Source organism: Bos mutus, chromosome 24, assembly GCF_027580195.1.
Source record: "Bos mutus isolate GX-2022 chromosome 24, NWIPB_WYAK_1.1, whole genome shotgun sequence".
NCBI classification, from domain to species: domain Eukaryota; kingdom Metazoa; phylum Chordata; class Mammalia; order Artiodactyla; family Bovidae; genus Bos; species Bos mutus.
This window is the reverse complement of record NC_091640.1, coordinates 48,843,441-48,862,335: the sequence shown is the minus strand read 5'-3', so window position 1 is coordinate 48,862,335 and position 18,895 is coordinate 48,843,441. Positions and strand designations below refer to the sequence as shown.

General features: G+C 40.5%; 1 protein-coding gene across 3 annotated transcripts in view; it reads left to right on the top strand.

Moving 5' to 3' along the window:
• The window catches only part of DYM (dymeclin), a 395,381-nt gene that overhangs the window by 320,729 nt on the left and 55,757 nt on the right, over positions 1 to 18,895 (top strand). For all 3 annotated transcript variants that reach the window (XM_005886705.2, XM_070361533.1, XM_070361534.1), the window contains one exon: positions 4,857 to 4,970. In XM_005886705.2, the coding sequence (XP_005886767.1) occupies positions 4,857 to 4,970 (114 nt within the window). The remainder of the gene's footprint in view (positions 1 to 4,856; positions 4,971 to 18,895) is intronic.

Genomic DNA, 18,895 nt, shown 5'->3' with positions numbered 1-18,895 from the left:
TTTTACCCTTTTATTCCTCTTAAATCAGTAAACTAGTTACTATTATCTCACTTTACAGATAAGGAAACCAACAGGCTGCGAGAAGGCTTCCTAGGTGATTTTTAACACAGATCTCCATGTAAGAATTATCCTCTTAGGGAATTCCCTGGCCAGTGGTTGGGACTCAGCACTTTCATTGCCAGGCCTCAGGTTCAGTCCTGAGTTGGGGAATTAAGATTCTGCAAGCCACACAGCACAGCCAATAAATAAATAAATAATAGAGTCATCCTCTTAAATAATGATCACATGTTTGCTTTATCACTGAGGGTTATTTGCATATGCCTATCTCACTTGACCTGTAAATTATCCCCATGAGGGAGGCAGAGCAAGGCTTCGAGGTGAAATTGTTGGTTCAAGGTCACTTAGCTAGTAAATCACTCAGCCTTTAATCCAGGTCTTCTCATTATAAACTCCATATTTTCAGTGTTCACTTGGGTAAACGTAAATAAGATTCTAAATGAGCAGATTTTCCAACAACTTTTTGTTGAATACTGTCATCCAAAATAGTGTTGGACACGCTGGAAATTCATTCAAAATCATTTTAAACTCTTTTTACATATTTTGAAAAGAATGCCATGATAAAGATATAAATAACATTTCCACTTTTTGCCTCTTTCAGCACTTTACCTTCTCCTACCCTCGCCTAAATGCTCCTGAAATCTTGGCTTAAGCAAACCTTTGCTATTTCTTCTTTCATGGAGTTAACCTTGAAAAGTATTGGTAGAAGAGACTATGAATCTACTGTTATTTTTAGCTGACAGGGAGTTGAGAGTTGATATTTTTTATTAAGACATTAAGCAATAGTGAATGTCTGAGACAGGAGTGACTAACTTTGGAGTACTTTCAACTTCTGCAGAAGGAGCTATACATGTGCGTTTCAGGTAGCCAAATTATCATTAGCCACTAGCACATAGCCTCTGCATCTAACTCATAAGATGATACGATCTGGCTGAATTGAAGCAACAGGACAAAATAGAAATACCACACCAAACAGGAGAGGGCATGAAAGAAATGTCATGGCTGACTATTAGTAGAGGACAGAGACAGTGAACAACAATAGTTTTGTGGTATGGTAAAGGCAAGAACTGTTTTTGTCTCTGGACAGTGTAAAATTTATACTATGTTTTCTATATTTCCAGACCTGGAAATATAGAAAACCTAGTTGCCTTAGCACATTCAGTTGCCTATATAACAGTTCCACAAATGTTAAACAAGGTTAAATGAGAATTCATTATTTTCTTCCCCCAAAAAAATCAAACACAAAATGAATCAACTTTTTCTTCTGCAGTCTTCCTTAGCTCTGTAAATGACATCAATATCTACGAGTTGCTATGTCAAAAAAAAAAAAAAGGAGGAATAATGAGTACTATTTGGAATAGGGTTGTGAAATTAAAGATCTAAAGAGTGAAGTCAGAGAGGACCTCTCTGAGAAGCTACATTTGAGCTCAGACTTGAAAGAAGTAGAGAGCAAGTTGTACAGATACTTGGAATCAGTTAGGGGAAAGGTTGGGGGCATGTCTGTGTTTCCCTCTAGAACAAAAGGGAGACCTGCATACTGACCATTATAAGAGTTTGTGTTCCCCAAGCTCAGAGTTCTTTTCCTATAATACAACCCACTGCATTTGCAGGGGTCATCTTTTCATCTTGAAATCACCTTGTGCAGCCCTACTAACACCAATGGACAGATCATTCAGACAGAAAATCAGTAAGGAAACATTGGCCTTAGATGGCATTTCAGACCAAGTGGACTTAATAGATTATATAGAGAATATTTTCTTCCAAAAGCAGCAGAATATTCTTTTCTAGAGCATATTGTACAGTCTCCAGGATACATAGCATGCTAGCTCACAAAACAACTCTAAGTAAATTTAAGAAAACTGAAACCATGTCAAGCATCTTCTCCACCCAGAGTACTATGAGACTGCAAATCAACCAGAAGGAAAAAATTCCAATAAACATGTGAAGACTAAACAATATGCTGCTAAACAACCAAAGAGTCACTGAAGAAATCAAAGAGGAAATTTTTTTAAATCCTGGAAACAAATGAAAATGAAAATGATCCTATGACCTATGCAAAATCTATGGGATACAGCAAAAACAATTCTAAGAGGGTAGTTTCTAACAATACAAGACTATTTCAGGAAACAGGAAAATTCTCAAATAAGTAACTGAAATAGAGACAGAAAAAAAATAGTAAAGATTAGTGGAACTGAGAGTTGATTCATTGAAAAGATAAACAAAATTGGTGAACCTTTACCCAGATTTAGCCAGAAAAAAAGAGGGCCCATATCAGTAAAATCAGAATCAAAAAAGAAGTTTCAACTGATACCACAGAAATAAAGGATCATAAGAGATTGCTGTAAACAAACTGTATGCTAGTAAAAGGTACAACTTAGAAATAGACGAATTCCTAGAAACACACACTCTCCCAAAACTGAACCATGAAGAAATAGAAAATATGACCAGACCAGTTACAAGTAATGAAATTGAATCAGTGATTTTAAAACCCTCAACAAGCAAAAATCCAAACCAAATGGTTTCATGGGTGAAATCTACTAAACATTTAGAGAAGAATTAATATCTGTTTTTCTCAAACTATTTCAAAAATTACAGAGTAAGCACTTCTGCACTCACTCTGTAAGGCAGCATCATCCTGGTACCAAAACCAAACAAAAACATCACAAAAAAAATTACAGGCCAACATCACTGATGAACATAGATGCAAAAATCCTCAACAAAATATTACCAGGCTGAACATAACAAAACATTAAAAGGGTCATGTACCATGGTCACATAGGATTTATCCCAGGGATATAAGGATAGTTCAAAAATCTGCAAATCAGTGTGATACGCAACTTTAAAAACAAATTGAAGAATAAAAATCACATGATTATCTCAATAGATGCGAAAACTCTTGACAAATTCACCATCTGCTTTTGATTAAAAACTCTCCACACAGTAGGTTTGGAAGGAACATACCTCACATAGTAAAGGCAGTATATGACAGGTCCATACCTGATATTTATAGATCAAGAAACTCAGATATGGAGATGTTAAATAACTTGCCTTAGTTTATAAGGAAAGCTAAGATTTAAGTCCAAGCTATCTGACACCTGATAGGTGCTCCCAACCACTCCACAGTTCTACATCTGGAAGAAGTTGGGTGTCACATTGCTAGTAAGTATCACAGGCAGGACCCAAACTAGGCCTCTGACTTTTTGAGAAATTTGTAGTGTACACTACCATGATGTCTAAGTCCATTTCCTTGTACATGTTTGATCTGTGTCTAGTCCCCCAGTTACATTGCATCTTTGTCTTTTTTACACACTGCATCTTTTTTAAAGACACAAAATATCATCTGTTTCCTTATAAATTCTCTGAATATCTCTTCCACTGAATAAGTTGTCAAGGGTATCATCAGTGTATTGATTAAAACACAAAAACTTGAGGTACAACCAAAAATCAAAAAAACGTTTTCTCTGAATTTACTTATTTTACACATACAAAATGCCCATTTAAAAAACAATTATGATTTATAAAAATCAGTTTCAGTACCTGCTGTGACTATGTGAACAAAATTTTATCCCAGAATTCCCCTAAAGAGCTTAAAATCTGACTTGGAAAAAACAACAGCCATAGGCACATGTTGAAAAGCAACCTGTCATGGACAAAATAAGCAACTTGCAAAGGAGCTGGTGCCAGCAAACTGCCTGAGATAAAGAGACGATTTATTTGGAATCAACAGCAGTGTAGCCAGGCATTGGCTGCCTTTGTTTTCACTCACTGCCACCGTCTCTCAAGGCACAAGCTTGTTAAGGTTCTGGCTCTAGCTGGATCTCTGCTTTCCAGAATAAATCCATTTCAGTGGCTTTTATGTCATATCATGCACCTTCCCCACCAGAATGGTTAGGAGAAAACTGATTGTGCATTTGAACAATTAATATTTAGGAGAATAATCCTGAAAGAAAATTTAGAAAAAAAATTGGAAATAATTCTTAATAACTTAAAGTATCTTACCTATAAAATAGAAAGCATGTAAATGGAAATACTCAACTTTGTAAACAACATAAATGTTTATATTTTGCAGGTATCTCTTGTCTATAGTGTATAGTATAGCTCTTAAATAAAAAGTGACCCATGGTCATCTTGATTTATTAACATTGTTTGTAAGTGATTTCCTAAAAAATGATGATATTCTTTTAGTTTTTAATGACAACTGTTAGGAGACAGTGTTATTTCCAGAATGTTACTATCTTAGCCTCTTGCTACACAGTTCATTCAGGCTGTTTTGTGACATGAAACCAAAAAAAGAAAAAAAAAATTATAGCTTGCTGTTGATTTTCCCTGGTGATCAGCGATAAGAGTATTGTGGATAAATTAAATTGATAAATAATCCCCAAAACATCATTTTAGCCATTAGTTTCAAATTCCTTTCTTCCTAAGACTTGTTTTTACAGTTACTGTTAAGCCTCAATATTAACAGATTTTAAGCTTTGGCTTTTTCTTCCTGCCTTCTGATGAGTGCTTCTCTCTAAATGAAATATAAATGCAAGGTGGGTTAGCACAAGAAAGCTCAGAATTGAGGAACCTACTTAATTCACAGAATGGATAATCAACCCTGAATATTAAGGGGATTGGCTCTGATTCAGCCATCAAAGCCTTTATAGAGAGGACTGATGAGGAGAGCGGGTGAGTTAAAAGCCAGGTCACTCTAAGAAGTGGAACAATGATCATTTGACTACCATGTGAGAAAGGTATCTACTGAAGATATATCTCATGTATCTACTTGTTTAAAAAAATAACACTTTGCATTCCAGGTGATCACCTTCTTTAGCTCAAGGTTGCTACAAGCTGGAGCTGAGCTGTCAGTGGAACGAGTCCTGGAAATCATCAAGCAAGGGGTTGTCGCGCTGCCCAAGGACAGGCTGAAGGTAGGACTGGGAGAAGAAACATACTGTTGTCTCTATTGATGTAAATGTTATTGTCTGAGTAGGCTCTATTCAGAATCATACTACTTACCCAGCACTTGTGCTGGGAAAAGCTCTAAATATTGCCTACTCTCCTGTACACTGACATGCAGAGCTGTGATGAAAGATTCTGATAGTTTTCCAAAAGAAGTCCCAAAAGGACTGTCTTCAGCACTGCATACATATCCTATGAGTAACCGCTGCATAATACTATGAGTAATTCAAATACTATGAATAAAGGAGCACCTTATTTTTTAACCCACTGAAATAAATTCAGTCTTGTGTGTATCATCAAGGGTTGATCGATAGGTGGTGTGGTGGTGATAGTAATGATGATCTGTTAGCTGCAGTGGTAGCTAGTACTTATACAGTGTTTACTCAGTGCTTTTGGGGGCTCTAAGTGTCTTATATATTAACTAATCAATCCTCACAACAGCCCTTTGAGGGTAAGTAGTGTTAATCATCCTAATTTTCAGATGAGGAATCTGGTACAAAGATAGGTTAAGTAATTTACCCCAAGTCATACAGTTAGGGAATTAATGAACTAGGAGATCCATTCCCCGGTCTTCAGCTCCCAAGTCCATACTCGTAATCACCACATAATTCACCGTGTACCTGGGTGTAGCTACAAAAAGAGGAGTATTTTGTGGAAGAGGTAGGGGAAATACAGTGTTTAGAGGAAACATTTAAATCTGTGCACTAAATGTGAACCTGAGGCAATCTCATGATACAAAACTCATATTTCAAGACTAATTTTCCCACAAGAAAAGATGTAAAGGGGATATTTAGGGAGAAATGCGTGAATGTACGGCATTATCGCCTATTTTTACCTTAATACTTCTTTTAATTTTTTCTTTCATTACCTCCCTTTTTTTTTAGAGTGCTCATTCCTAAATGAACAACACACAGGGTATCATAGTGAATGTTTGGCCTTCTTCATAGTGTTTGGTCACAACTGACTTCTTTCCAAAGTTACTGTTTGGGGGTTGTGCTTTGCAGCAGTATCACTGGAACTGCTGCTTAATGAACATTGTAGGATATGAAAGTATTTTCAGTTACAACAACAGAGTTTGTCAAGCAGCAGCACATTAGTCATGATCACTTGAGGAAGTCCCACTGTCCGCAGACAGCCTTGCGGCTCTCACAGTGCTGAGCAGAGGGCAGGGTGGGGGGGTCTGCTCCTCAACTAAAATGGACCAGCATGTGGCAGCGACATAAAACCTGATCACAGTTCACCAGACCCTCCAGCTCTGACTTGACTCTCTTTCCAGACAAGTCCGTAAGTGTAGAAAATTCATGTTATTTCCTCTCTTACCTAAAGTAAGATATCTGAGGTCTCTCAGGTTTTTCCTTACCTTTTTGAATTTATTTGAACTATGCCATGTTACAGGGCATGATGATTAGAGCGGCAACTCACAGGAAGTGATGGATCCTGGTGTTTAGGAAAGTCAAGAAAGAAGTGTTGCAATCAAAAGACTGTAAGGAAAGGATAATGCAGAGGAGTGAAGGGAAGGGGGATTTGAATGAGATCAAAGAACCAGTGAAGTAGAAGTCATGGAAATTGTGATTAGAGAGCAGTATAGTTAGACTGCAGATGTTCACAAGGAGCAGATCTCCATGACAACATGGCCTGGGTTCAGCCGTGAGCAGGGGACTAAAATGATATGGATGTAAACGGAAGTCAGTGTGATGGAGCCAGTTAATGGATTTGAAGTCAACCATGGGCCATACATGTGGGCATCATAGTCAACCCAGGATGATAAGTCGTGGGGGGAAAGAAAGACTGAGCCAAACACTACAGTAAATAGAGTGGCCTAGGAATCAGCATGCGGCAGGTAAAAGGAAGAGAAGAAGCTGATATTGGCCTCATATGAACAGAGCTTTGTATTTAAGAGTAGAGGAACAACAGCCAAGGGACAGCAGTGAAAACAAAGACACCAGCTGCACCTCCAGGCCCTGAAGACTAGGGAGTGTGAAGAACCATCAGCTTCTACTTCCAAAGGCTCCAGGGATTTGGGAGTCCTGAGGGGCGAACCAGGTTCTTGTTAAAGAGGTGAGAAGGAGAGACGGAAGATCCAGTGCAGGGACTGAGAATTTCGCAGGACATAATAACCATGAAGTCAGGGTTTGAAAAGGCAGTGTGGGGCACGGGAGGTTGGATCACGGGAGAGAAAGCCCAGAGCAGGATGGGAATGAGAGTTCAGGAGAAGGGGGCAATGATGAGTGATGATGAGTGTGACATTAGGTTAAAGCTTGCCACAGCTTCCACCAACCCTGAGCAAGCCTTTATCAAGCATCTGCTCTGTGACAGCTGTCGCTCTTAAGTGCCTGGGCACAGAGTGAGCAAAGATCCCTGCCCTTTCAGGGCTTGTAGTTTAGCAGGTGGAAACAGACAACAAATAATCAGCATGATGTAATAAATAACAAAATGATCTAGAGTGGTAGATGCTCTGAAAAATAAAGAAATGATCAAGCAGACTTAAGAGGGTTTGGGAGTGCCAGTGAGGATGTGGTGGGAGAAAGTTGTAGAATTAACAGAGAATGGTATAGCCAACCTTTAACCAAAAAAAAGGTGATGAGCAAATTAGATGTGCTGCTTCAAAGTAGAATCCTAAGCAGTTCCTGAAAAGGCCCAAAGCCAGGAGGATGCCAAGCATGTTGAAGAAATAATGAGAACAAAGCAGCTAGAACTGTGTGGACAAGGGGAGAGGAGCAGAAGGTAAACAGAGATGATAAGGGGTGGGGCAGGGCAGTGGAATGGGGAGCCAGGGCAAGATTGTAAGAAGAGGAGAGGCATGGTGGGGTTTTGATTCTGGTCGGATCACTCTGGTTGATGTGTTGAGAGTAGATTGTAATGTGACTGTGAGAGCAGAAGGATCAGTTAAATTATTACTTGACTTGGACTGTGGTGGAAAGGTGGAAGTGCTAACAGTTTGTCCAAGGAATTGTCATCTGCAGTGATTTTGGAGCCCCCAAAAATAAAGTCTGACACTGTTTCCACTGTTTACCCATCTATTTGCCATGAAGTGATGGGACCAGATGCCATGATCTTAGTATTCTGAATGTTGAGCTTTAAGCCAACTTTTTCACTCTCTTCTTTCACTTTCATCAAGGGGCTTTTTAGTTCCTCTTCACTTTCTGCCATAAGGGTGGTGTCATCTGCATATCTGAGGTTATTGATATTTCTCCCGGCAGTCTTGATTCCAGCTTGTGCTTCTTCCAGCCCAGCGTTTCTCAAGATGTACTCTGCATATAAATTAAATAAGCAGGGTGACAATAGACAGCCTTGGCATACTCCTTTTCCTATTTGGAACCGGTCTGTTGTTCCATGTCCAGTTCTAACTGTTGCTTCCTGGCCTGCATATAGGTTTCTCAAGAGGCAGGTCAGGTGGTCTGGTATTCCCATCTCTTTCAGAATTTTCCACAGTTTATTGTGATCCACACAGTCAAAGGCTTTGGCATAGTCAATAAAGCAGAAATAAATGTTTTTCTGTAACTCTCTTGCTTTTTCGATGATCCAGTGGATGTTGGCAATCTGATCTCTGGTTCCTCTGCCTTTTCTAAAACCAGCTTGAACATCTGGAAGTTCACGGTTCATGTATTGCTGAAGCCTGGCTTGGAGAATTTTGAGCATTACTTTACTAGATGTGTGAGATGAGTGCAATTGTGCAGTAGTTTGAGCATTCTTTGGCATTGCCTTTCTTTGCAATTGGAATGAAAACTGACCTTTTCCAGTCCTGTGGCCACTGCTGAGTTTTCCAAATTTGCTGACCTTTTAGGAAATAGTTACAGTCTGCATCAGACTTTCCAGGTAGTGCTAGTGGTAAAGAACCCGCCTGCCAATGCAGGAGACACAAGAGACATGGGTTCAATCCCTGAGTCGGGAAGATCCCCTGGAATAGGAAATGGCAACCCGCTCCAATATTCTTGCCTGGAAAATTCCATGGACAGAGGAACCTGACAGGCTTCAGTGCATGGGGTCATGAGTCAAACACAACTGAGCATTATCTGTATTATTTACAAAAGCTCCAGGGAATGGTGGCTGAACATCAGTTCTGATAGACTGGTAGCAGAACTGGCCTGCAAGTATTGGAAGAATTATTTATGAAAGTGAACTTGGACTTGGACTAGGCGGTGTCAAGGACAATTTTCAGACATTGGCTAGCTTCACCTTTCATAGATGCCTGGCTCCACTTCGCTAAATGTGTGACTCATCAGTGTACGTAGGTCAATGTACGTGTATATAGCTAGTAGTATCTAGAGGCTGTCTGTACTTGAAAATTCAGAGAAAATTTTGGAGGCAACACCTTAAGACAATTTGGAAAACTTTCAGAGAATCACCAATACTGTGGAAGAACAGAGGGCATACTTACAGGAATTCACAGGATCCAAGCAGAAGAGACTTACTGTCTTCAAGGACTGGAAGAATTGTTTACTAAAGCAGAGTTGGCCTTACTATGTTGATCTCAGGAACAGGAACGAGGGGGTAGACGCTTTATACAGAAAAGTTGTATTTCAGTCCCATTTAAGGAAGAGTTTTCTGCGAAATGGAACTATAGTTGACCCTTGAACAATGCAGGGATTAAGGGCACAGACCCTTCACACAGTCAAAAACCCAGATGGAATTTAGCTGCCTTCTGTATTCCCATGTAGCTCAGTTGGTAAAGTATCTGCCTGCAATGCGGGAGACCTGGGTTCAGTTCCTGGGTCGGGAAGTTCCCCTGGAGAAGGGAATGGCAACCCACTCCAGTATTCTTGCCTGGAGAATCCCATGGACAGAGGAGCCTGGCGAGCTATGGTTCATGGAAATGCAAGAGTTGGACATGACTTAGTGTTATCTTTCTTTTCTTTCTTTCTTTTCTGTGTTCATAGTTCTTCTGAACTCATGGGTTCAACCCACCGTGGAGGGTGCAGTACTGCAGTATTTACTGTTAGGAAAAAAAAACCTATGCGTTAAGTGGATCCATGCAGTTTAAATCCTTATTGTTCAAGAGTCAACTAGAGAAAAAAAAAAGAAGAGTCAACTAGACTTAGAGATGGAATAGGCAACTTCTGGGCAGTGATGCAGTCACTCTCACAGGAGATGGTAGCATCGGAGAATGATGGCCACTTGACAGGGAGGCAGACAGGTTCCATGCTGGGTGAGGCTCTTATCTGTTGGCATGAGCTGGCCAGCACAGAGAAGGGAGGAGTCTCAGGCTGTGTGCAGGTCCAGCAGAGAGAGTGCTGAGATCCATTCCCAGAGCTTGCCATTGGCAGCAGGAACAGACAGTAAGGTGTACATGTGCAATTATTTGCTGTTCCAACTGCAAGGACTCAAATATTGGTTGGCAAATCCAACTACGTGACTCTTAAGAACCTTCCATCCCTAAGAGTATTATTTTGTCTGTGTATACCAACATTTGACTCATTGGAAAAGACTCTGATGCTGGGAGGGATTGGGGGCAAGAGGAGAAGGGGACAACAGAGGATGAGATGGCTGGATGGCATCACTGACTCAATGGACGTGAGTCTCAGTGAACTCCGGGAGCTGGTGATGGACAGGGAGGCCTGGCGTGCTGCGATTCATGGGGTCGCAAAGAGTCGGACACGACTGAGCGACTGATCTGATACCAACATTATCATTCTCCTCAAAGCAGGAAATTGCATACATTTTTGATAACAGTTTTACTCTCAGATGATGCAAGAAACAGTGAGGCTATATTATTAATCTGGGGCTTTTTTTTTTTTTAATGACAAAGAGCTCACATTTCAGTTCATCATAGCAAAGGAAGAAGTAGTCCCATTTGTATGCCAGAAGTACAGAAATTGCTAAAAGTTGAATATGGCTCATAACAAGAAAACATATAATACAAGAGGGATGGAAAACAAAATAAAAAAATATTAACTGTACAATCACTGATTGTCCTGTGCAAACGAACATGAGAACTGCGTTTGGACTGAGGTATGTTTTCAACTCTGCCTCGCAGTCGCTGCCTTCTCCAGTCTCCTCCGCATCACAGAAAAGCGCCAGGATGCATTTCCCAGAATCCTCCCTTCTTGTAGTTCTGAGTTGAAGTCACCAAGGAGAGGCACACTTGCATAAACGGAAAGCAGAAGAGTTATTGTTGTTCAGTCGTTCAGTTGTGTCCAACTCTCTGCGCCCCCACAGACTGCATCACGCCAGGCCTCCCTGTCCCTCACCATCTCCCAAAGTTCGCCCAAGTTGATGTCCATTGAATCAGTGACGCCATCCAACCATCTCATCCTCTGCTGCCCTCTTCTCCATTTGCTTTCAGTTTCCCTCCGCATCATCTCTTCATCAGGCAGATGAGAAGGAGCCATTATTCTCCAGAGGCAGCTCCTGCTTGGCTTCATGCTGTGTAGGCAGTAAGGGTCGTTGATGGCTCCCACAGTACTGAGGTTTTCTGCAGCTGCTTGCTGTGAGCTCTTGAGAACCACCCGCCCCAGTGCTGTGGACAGTCTTCTGTCACAGCTTCTCTGATTTTGCCTTTCTAACAGTTACATAAATTTGTTTTCCCTACAAAATCCTTTATACTTAAGTTATAGAGAGTAGCTTCTGTTCTCCCTACCAAACCTGTCAGAGAAATAAAACCCCTGATTGCAAACAGAAAGCCATTTAATATAGGAAATTTAGCAGTCATTGAAAGGACCAGGGAAGCCAACTTCAGCGAAAGCCAGTGCTGGCTTTCAGGAAATCAGAAGTGGTAAGAGTGTCGTCACCAATGGTCTGGCCTGCCTGCAGCATCTTTATGGGGGTCTGCAGGGAGATTGCTGGAAACCACTGGCAAAACGCTTGCTGAGGCTCACAGCCTGCCCACCGCTGTTACCAGAGCACCAGTGGCCTCTGTGTCTCTTCTGCCTTCTGAAATACAAGTTCGTCTCATCGCCACAGTCTAACCCAAAGCCCTTCTGGGGAGATGCTGGGGGCGTAGTTTCCAGGCTTTCACCATGAAAGGGGAAGTAAGGTGCTTGAGTCACCAACAGTGTGGCATACCACCGAAAGAAACAAGAAGCAAAATGAGAAGCTTCTTGATGAGCGCGGAGTTTTTAAAGGATGTGTACAGAAGATGGAAAGAATGTTATGTATAGAGAACAAATGTAATGGAGTGGCATGAGCTTAAATAAATGTTGTCAGAAGACTTGAATTGGAAGGGGACTTTGACCCTCTGAGAGAAGAAAGCAACAGAATAAGTCGTGGGCCTTCAGCATAGGAACAGTGGAGAAAATGACATAATTGATGGATGCATTCTCCCATTTTCAAATGCTCGTTTATCTCCTTCATTTGAGAATAATCTCAAACTGGAAAAGAATATATCTTTTAAGCAAAATCAAACCCCAAGGTAAGTATAAGAATGGTACAAGAGCTGCCAGCCTTCTTTCATCTTAAGCCTCAGATACACGGTTTCTCACAATGCTGGCAGATACAGCCTGTGTGCAAAATTTGAGAACTCAGTCTCCACATTAATACTAATAGTGCTATAAGACACTCTTCTAAGCACTTTATAGCACCATGAGTTAGTGCTGTTGTCCTGATTCTAGGCAAGGCAGCTAAGCCTCAGAGAGGTTACTGTCGGCAAACTGAGGTTCAAGCCGAGGCGTCTTTTTCCGGAGTCCGTCTCATTCACCCTGTCCTGTACCTACCTTATTCCTTGCTGGTGCGACCACACTGTGGTTGTTCGGTTCCACCTGAGCAACTCATCAGTAAAATAAACTGTGTTCACAAGCAGGTGACGTTACAGTAAAGACCCTGTTAAGTCACATGAGGTTAGGAGCAGAGAATATGTGACTTGGAAAAAAAAAGGAAAATATAAGAACTGTTCAACTACTTTAAGGATTATACTCTAAAAGAGGAATTAAGCCTTTTATTTTATACCACAGGGCAATGAATGGGTAGTGACTGAATACAGACAGGTATTAGTTCCACCTAAGGAAATGTTTTCTGATGGGTCAGGTTCTTTAGTAGTCCATATGGAGCTTCATGAAGTAGTGAAGTGTTGTATTCACAGTAAAGTCTGGATGATAAATGTGAAAATTGAGCCAGATGACAAAGGGGCTCAAATCTATAAGACAGGGGAAAGATGGAAAGAGTTCTTGTTGATAAAAAAGTTGTACAGGATGATCCCAAAGATTTCAGGCAGTTCTTTTTTTTTTTTAATACTTATTTATTTGGCTGAACCAAGTCTTAGTTGTGGCATGCAAGATCTTTAGTGGCAGCATGTGGAATCTAGTTCCCTAAGCAAGAATCAAACCCAGGCCCCTGTATTGGGAGCACGGAGTCTTAGCCGCGGGACCACCAGGGAAGTCCTTGTAATTCTTGTGCTGTATTCTGTGCTTAGTCACTCAGTTGTGTCTGACTCTGCAACCCCATGGGCTGTAGCCTGCCAGGGTCCTCTGTCCATGGGGATTCTCCAGGCAAGAATACCGGAGTGGGTTGCTGTGCCCTCCTCCAGGGGATCTTCCCAACCCAGCGATTGAACCTAGGTCTCAGACTCTGCAGATTCTTTACCTTCTGAACCAACAATTCTTATGAGTAAGAATTCTTATAATTCTTGTGAGTCTAGAATTCTGTCTTCTAAAATTCCATGAAGAATTTTTGTAGGGCAGCACCCTAATAACATCCTCCAGCTGTTCAGAGGTGAGGCTCTGTTGAGCCTGATAAGGTCTGGGATCCTTAGGCTGGACTTCTAGACCATCCACCATCTAGCCCAGCCTGCCCTTCCACGCCTTTGTCTCCCTATTACCATACCCCAGCCCCACCCGGTGCTCCAGCCAAGCAGAACTAGCTCTGTGCCTTCTTCCTTCCCGTATGTTTGGATTCGCTCATACAACTTTCTTTTCCCAATATACCATTCTCCATCCCCTCCACCTTTGCTTTTTGTTTATTCAAATTCTAAGCATTCACCAAAGCCCTTGATAAATCTAACAACTTTATGAAGCCTTTCCTTTTATTTCTCAACCTATCTGTGCCTCCTCCTCTAAATACCCACTGTATTTTATATGTACATTTTTGGGAACTCCTCTCCTGTTCTACCTTTATGCAGTTATTTAAATGTTTTCTCTCTCCCACTCACCTATAACTTCCTTGAGAATATGGGTCATGTCTTAGTCACCTGCATCCTCTTGATACCTACCTAGTTCAGTGTCTGGTACATAGTAGTTACTTAGTAAATGTAGTAACTAGATAAATGAAAAGCTTATTTTATATATTCTAAAGAGGAAATGGGGATTTGTTATAGAATTCAAGAGTTCTGGAGTGAAATATCCTATCTCCAGACCTGCTTTTCTAATTTTTAATTTACCACCCTCTTTACAATTTTAATTAACTTAATTGTCTCTCCCTATATGTGTCAGGCACTGTTCTAAACTCTGGACATAACAGTGGGCAAAATAGACAAAAATCCCTGCCTCATAAAGCTTTATTTGTGTGTGTGTGTGTGTGTGTGAAGGAGATAGTAAGATAAATAATTTACAAGTGTGCAATATAGTGACTCACCATTTTTAAAGTTTATTCCATTTATAATTATTATTAAATATTGGTTCTATTCCCTGTGTTGTACAATAAATCCTTATAGCTTACTTTGTAGTATTTGCAATCTTCGGTTCAGTTCAGTCGCTCAGTCATATCAGACTCTTTGCAACCCCATGGACTGCAGCACGCCAGGCCTCCTTCTCCATCACCAACTCCCACAGTTTACTCAAACTCATGTCCATTGAGTCAGTGATGCCATCCAGCCATCTCATCCTCTGTCGTCCCCTTCTCCTCTCGCCTTCAATCTCCCAGCATCAGGGTCTTTTCCAATGAGTCAGCTCTTCTCATTAGGTGGCCAAAGTATTGGAGTTTCCACTTCAACATCAATCCTTTCAATGAAGACCCAGGACTGATCTCCTTTAGGATGGACCGGTTAGATCTCCTTGCAGTCCAAGGGACTCTCGAGTCTTCCCCAACACCACAGTTCAAAAGCATCAATTCTTCAGCGCTCAGCTTTCTTTATGATCCAACTCTCATATCCATACGTGACCACTGGAAAAACCATAGCCTTGATTAGACGGACCTTTGTTGGCAAAGTAATGTCTCTGCTTTTTAATATGCTGTCTAGGTTGGTCATAACTTTCCTTCCAAGGAGTAAGCGTCTTTTAATTTTATGGCTGCAGTCACCATCTGCAGTGATTTTGGAGCCCCAAAAAATAAAGTCTCCAGTGTTTGCTATCTTAGGTAGTGGTAAATAAGAAAAATGGGGGCTCCTCTGGTGGTTTAGTAGTAAAGAATCCACTGCCAATATAGGAGACATGGGTTCAGTCCCTAGGTTGGGATTATCTCCTGAAGAAGGAAATGGCAACCCATTCTAGTATTCTTGCCTGGGAAATCCCATAGACAGAGGAGCCTGGTGGGCGGGCTACAGTTCATGAGGTCACAGAAAGAGTCAGACATGACTTAGCAACTAAACAACAACAAATAAGAAAATTAGAGGAATGTAGACAATATTGGGGAGGGAGCAGTCTTATTGATAGTAAAGAGCAGTCTTAGTAATAGGTAGTAATAGATAGGGTATTGAGAAGAGAAGATATTTGATTGTCCTTTACATTTTATTTTAAAATAATTTTAGACTTACAGATAAGTTGCAAAAGTAATAGAGACAGTTCATGTAAACCCTTCATCTAGGATCCTCTGATGTTAACAACACATATAACTATAGTACAATTATCAAAACCAGAAAATTAACATAAGTACAATACTGTTAACTAAATTACAGACCTCATTTGAATTATGCCAGTTGTTTTTTTCTCCCAGTGTTCTTATTTTGTTTCAGAATTTTTTCAAGACCCACATTGTATTTAGTTCTTAAATCTCCTTAATCTCCTCTAACCTGAGACTGTTCCTCAGTCTTTCCTTATCGTTCATGACCTTGATGCTATGGATGTTGGCTGGTCAGTTATTTTATAGGATGTCACTCAACTTGGGTTTTTCTTATGTTTCCTCATGATTATATTGAAGTTATATAAGCATTTGGCCAAAATACCATGAAAGTACCATTGTGTCCCTCTCAGTTCATTATCTCAGGAGATACGTGGTGTCAGCCTATCTCACTACTCTTGATGTTACGCTTGATCAGTCAGTCACTGTGATGTCTACCAGATTGCTCCAGTGAAAAGTGACTATTTCTGCCTTCGTTTTCAATTACTATCTTAGGAGTGAGACTTTGCTAACATCCTGTTTCTCCAGACACTTTTGCCTTGATTTTATCATTCATCAGTGGAGCGTCCCTACACAGTTATTACTGTGGTGTTTACCTAACGATAATTTTGTATTTTATCCTATAGATTATAATCCAATACTGTCATTTATTTTGATGCTCAAATTGTTCCAGCTCTGGCCAGCGGGAGCTCCTCCAGATTAACTCCTGTATCCTCCCCAGCCCTGGAATCAACCACTTCTTCAGTGACCCTGATTCCCGCCCCCCCTTTTTTTTAATGGTATTTAGGAAACAAGACCTGGGCGCTAGCCGCCATCTTCTAAGAACTTTCTGTACTCTTCCACTCGCCTGTCCTTTCCCACCTCCTTTCTCTTCAGATAGTTAGCACTTCCTCACTCTGCTATGATCCCCAGGTACTCTTTTGTATCTGTCCCTCCCCTATGATAAATCTCAGCTCCTCTCTTTTGGGTTGTCTCTCACTAGTTCTGTTTTTAGTCCATTTTTTTCTACTTATTCTGATCGCAAATTTTATTTTCTAATTTCTTTAGTGAACACCTCTGGCTCAAGAACCCCTCCATGGGCCATCGCAGATACTGAAAGTTAATTTTATAGTTCACTGTAATACTTACCTTAAAGCAAAATGAATTACACTGTAGAGGCTATATGTTTGAATGTTACTTTGTTGTTCATTTATTATACTATATATTCAGAAAGGAAATATCCTTTATATTTGAGACAGTAAAATATAAGTGAGAAATATAACTCTTGTTTTTTTTTATTTATGACTGAATAAATACAGAGATTTATTGATCTGTGGAAGGTCTCAGGCCAGTTAACTCTAACTTAGAGGAAGATCCCATTGAAGCCAAGGTCATGGATAAATTCCTTAAGCGGGACGGTTAATTTTTTTCTGGAACATAGCCAAAAACTGTATTCTTGACAGCAGCTTACCATCTCACTATGTGGTTGCAAGAGGGACAGATAGATGGAGGATGGATGATTCAGCTTAAAAAGAGAGAGAGAAATCCATTCCTAGTACTAGAAAAGAAACCAAAATTACATTTACTCACAGATGGTGAGTCACCCTCAGTTGGTTTAAATGATAGCACATTATTACCACAGATGTTTCCAGAAAAAAAGACTGTTTATAATCAAGCCTTATCTCAATTATTTTAATCATCTTTTTGGGTTGTTTATAATAAAGTGAATCACTTAAAACCTCTAGAGTTTAATTCACAGGATTGTGCTGTATCTAAAGTTGATTGAAAATTCAAGCTGTGTGTTGAATAATATTTGTACTATGCCACATGACAGCACATTATAGTCTTTTGGGTGGTTCACTAATATATACTGATAAAATAATTGTTGGGTATGTAATAATAGCTTTGTACATGAGATTGATGTAAAAGAGGTTATTTCACATTGGAAATGCTGTTATAGTGAGCTCTTTGTGAAAGTGCGCAACAGTATGTACTTACTGATTTGTTCTTTCTTAAAATATAAATTAAACATTTAGATAATTTAGAACCGCCTTTTGGGTTGTTAAGAGAAGCACAGTGCCTCTTACTCATGAGACATTAGCCAGCTAATGTCAACTGAAGAAGATGAGCCAAAAGTTTTTGAAGTTTTCCTTGCGTTGCAGAACTGAAGCCAAATTTGTTGAAGAATTATTCTTCCAATTTTGGGCAAGTAAACATTAAGATCTGGAAGCCCATGGCATAGTAATTGACTTCCAACCAAATAAAATATTTTTCAATCAAATGTTATTTGACATAGCCTTGTAAAATATTTGTATAATATCCTGTGTGGGAATATATACTCTTTGGATAAATCTGTCTATATAGTTAAACAACTTGGCTGTTCAGAGTAAATAGTATTAATATCATTCTAAACATCCTCTTCTTACTGGTATTGCGTGAAGTCTGGGAAAGGCAATACCAGGTAATTAGTTTTTGGGACCCTCCTGCATAAACAGAGACATAAAGAACAGGCTCTGAAATCCTATGATGCTTATTTCTCCTTTCGAGTTTGGAAGCAAATAAATAAAGCTAGTGTGTCCTCCAGGAGCTCAGTCAGAAGCCACAGCTCAAAGTTTCTCACTGTCTGCATCTACAGCAGGGCCCGCCCGCTGGCTCCCATTTCACCGACTAGTGAGCATTGGAGATGTCACGATGATCGGTCAGAATTCATCCAGGGATTTCCCTGGCATTGCAATGCATAAGAATCCGCCTGCCCGTGCGGGAGATACCGGTTTGATCCACGGTCCGGGAAGATGCCACGTGCTGTACAGCAACTAAGCCCACGCGCCACAACTGCTGAGCCTGCGTGCTGCAGCTGTTGAAACTCACACGCCTGGGGCCTGTGCTGCGCAACTAGAGAAGCCTGTGCACAGCAACGAAGACCCAGCACAGCCACTCAAGTTAATTAATTTTTTAAAAATTCATCCAGATCTGTGCAGGTTCTCAGCCACCACCACACCACCTCATACTTCATTATGTAAAGTTTCCCGGTCCCCTCTTCGCTTCGGTTTAGTGAATTACCCATGTCATTTGAGGATTAAGAATTCTGCCATATCTAGTGTTTGAAAGTTAGGTCATGCTTTTCAGGGGGAATGAACCAGAATACAGCTCCTCTTTTACGGTAAGTAGGAAACTATGCAGGAGTAGAAGTTACTGGCACTAAGGGAACTTTTCA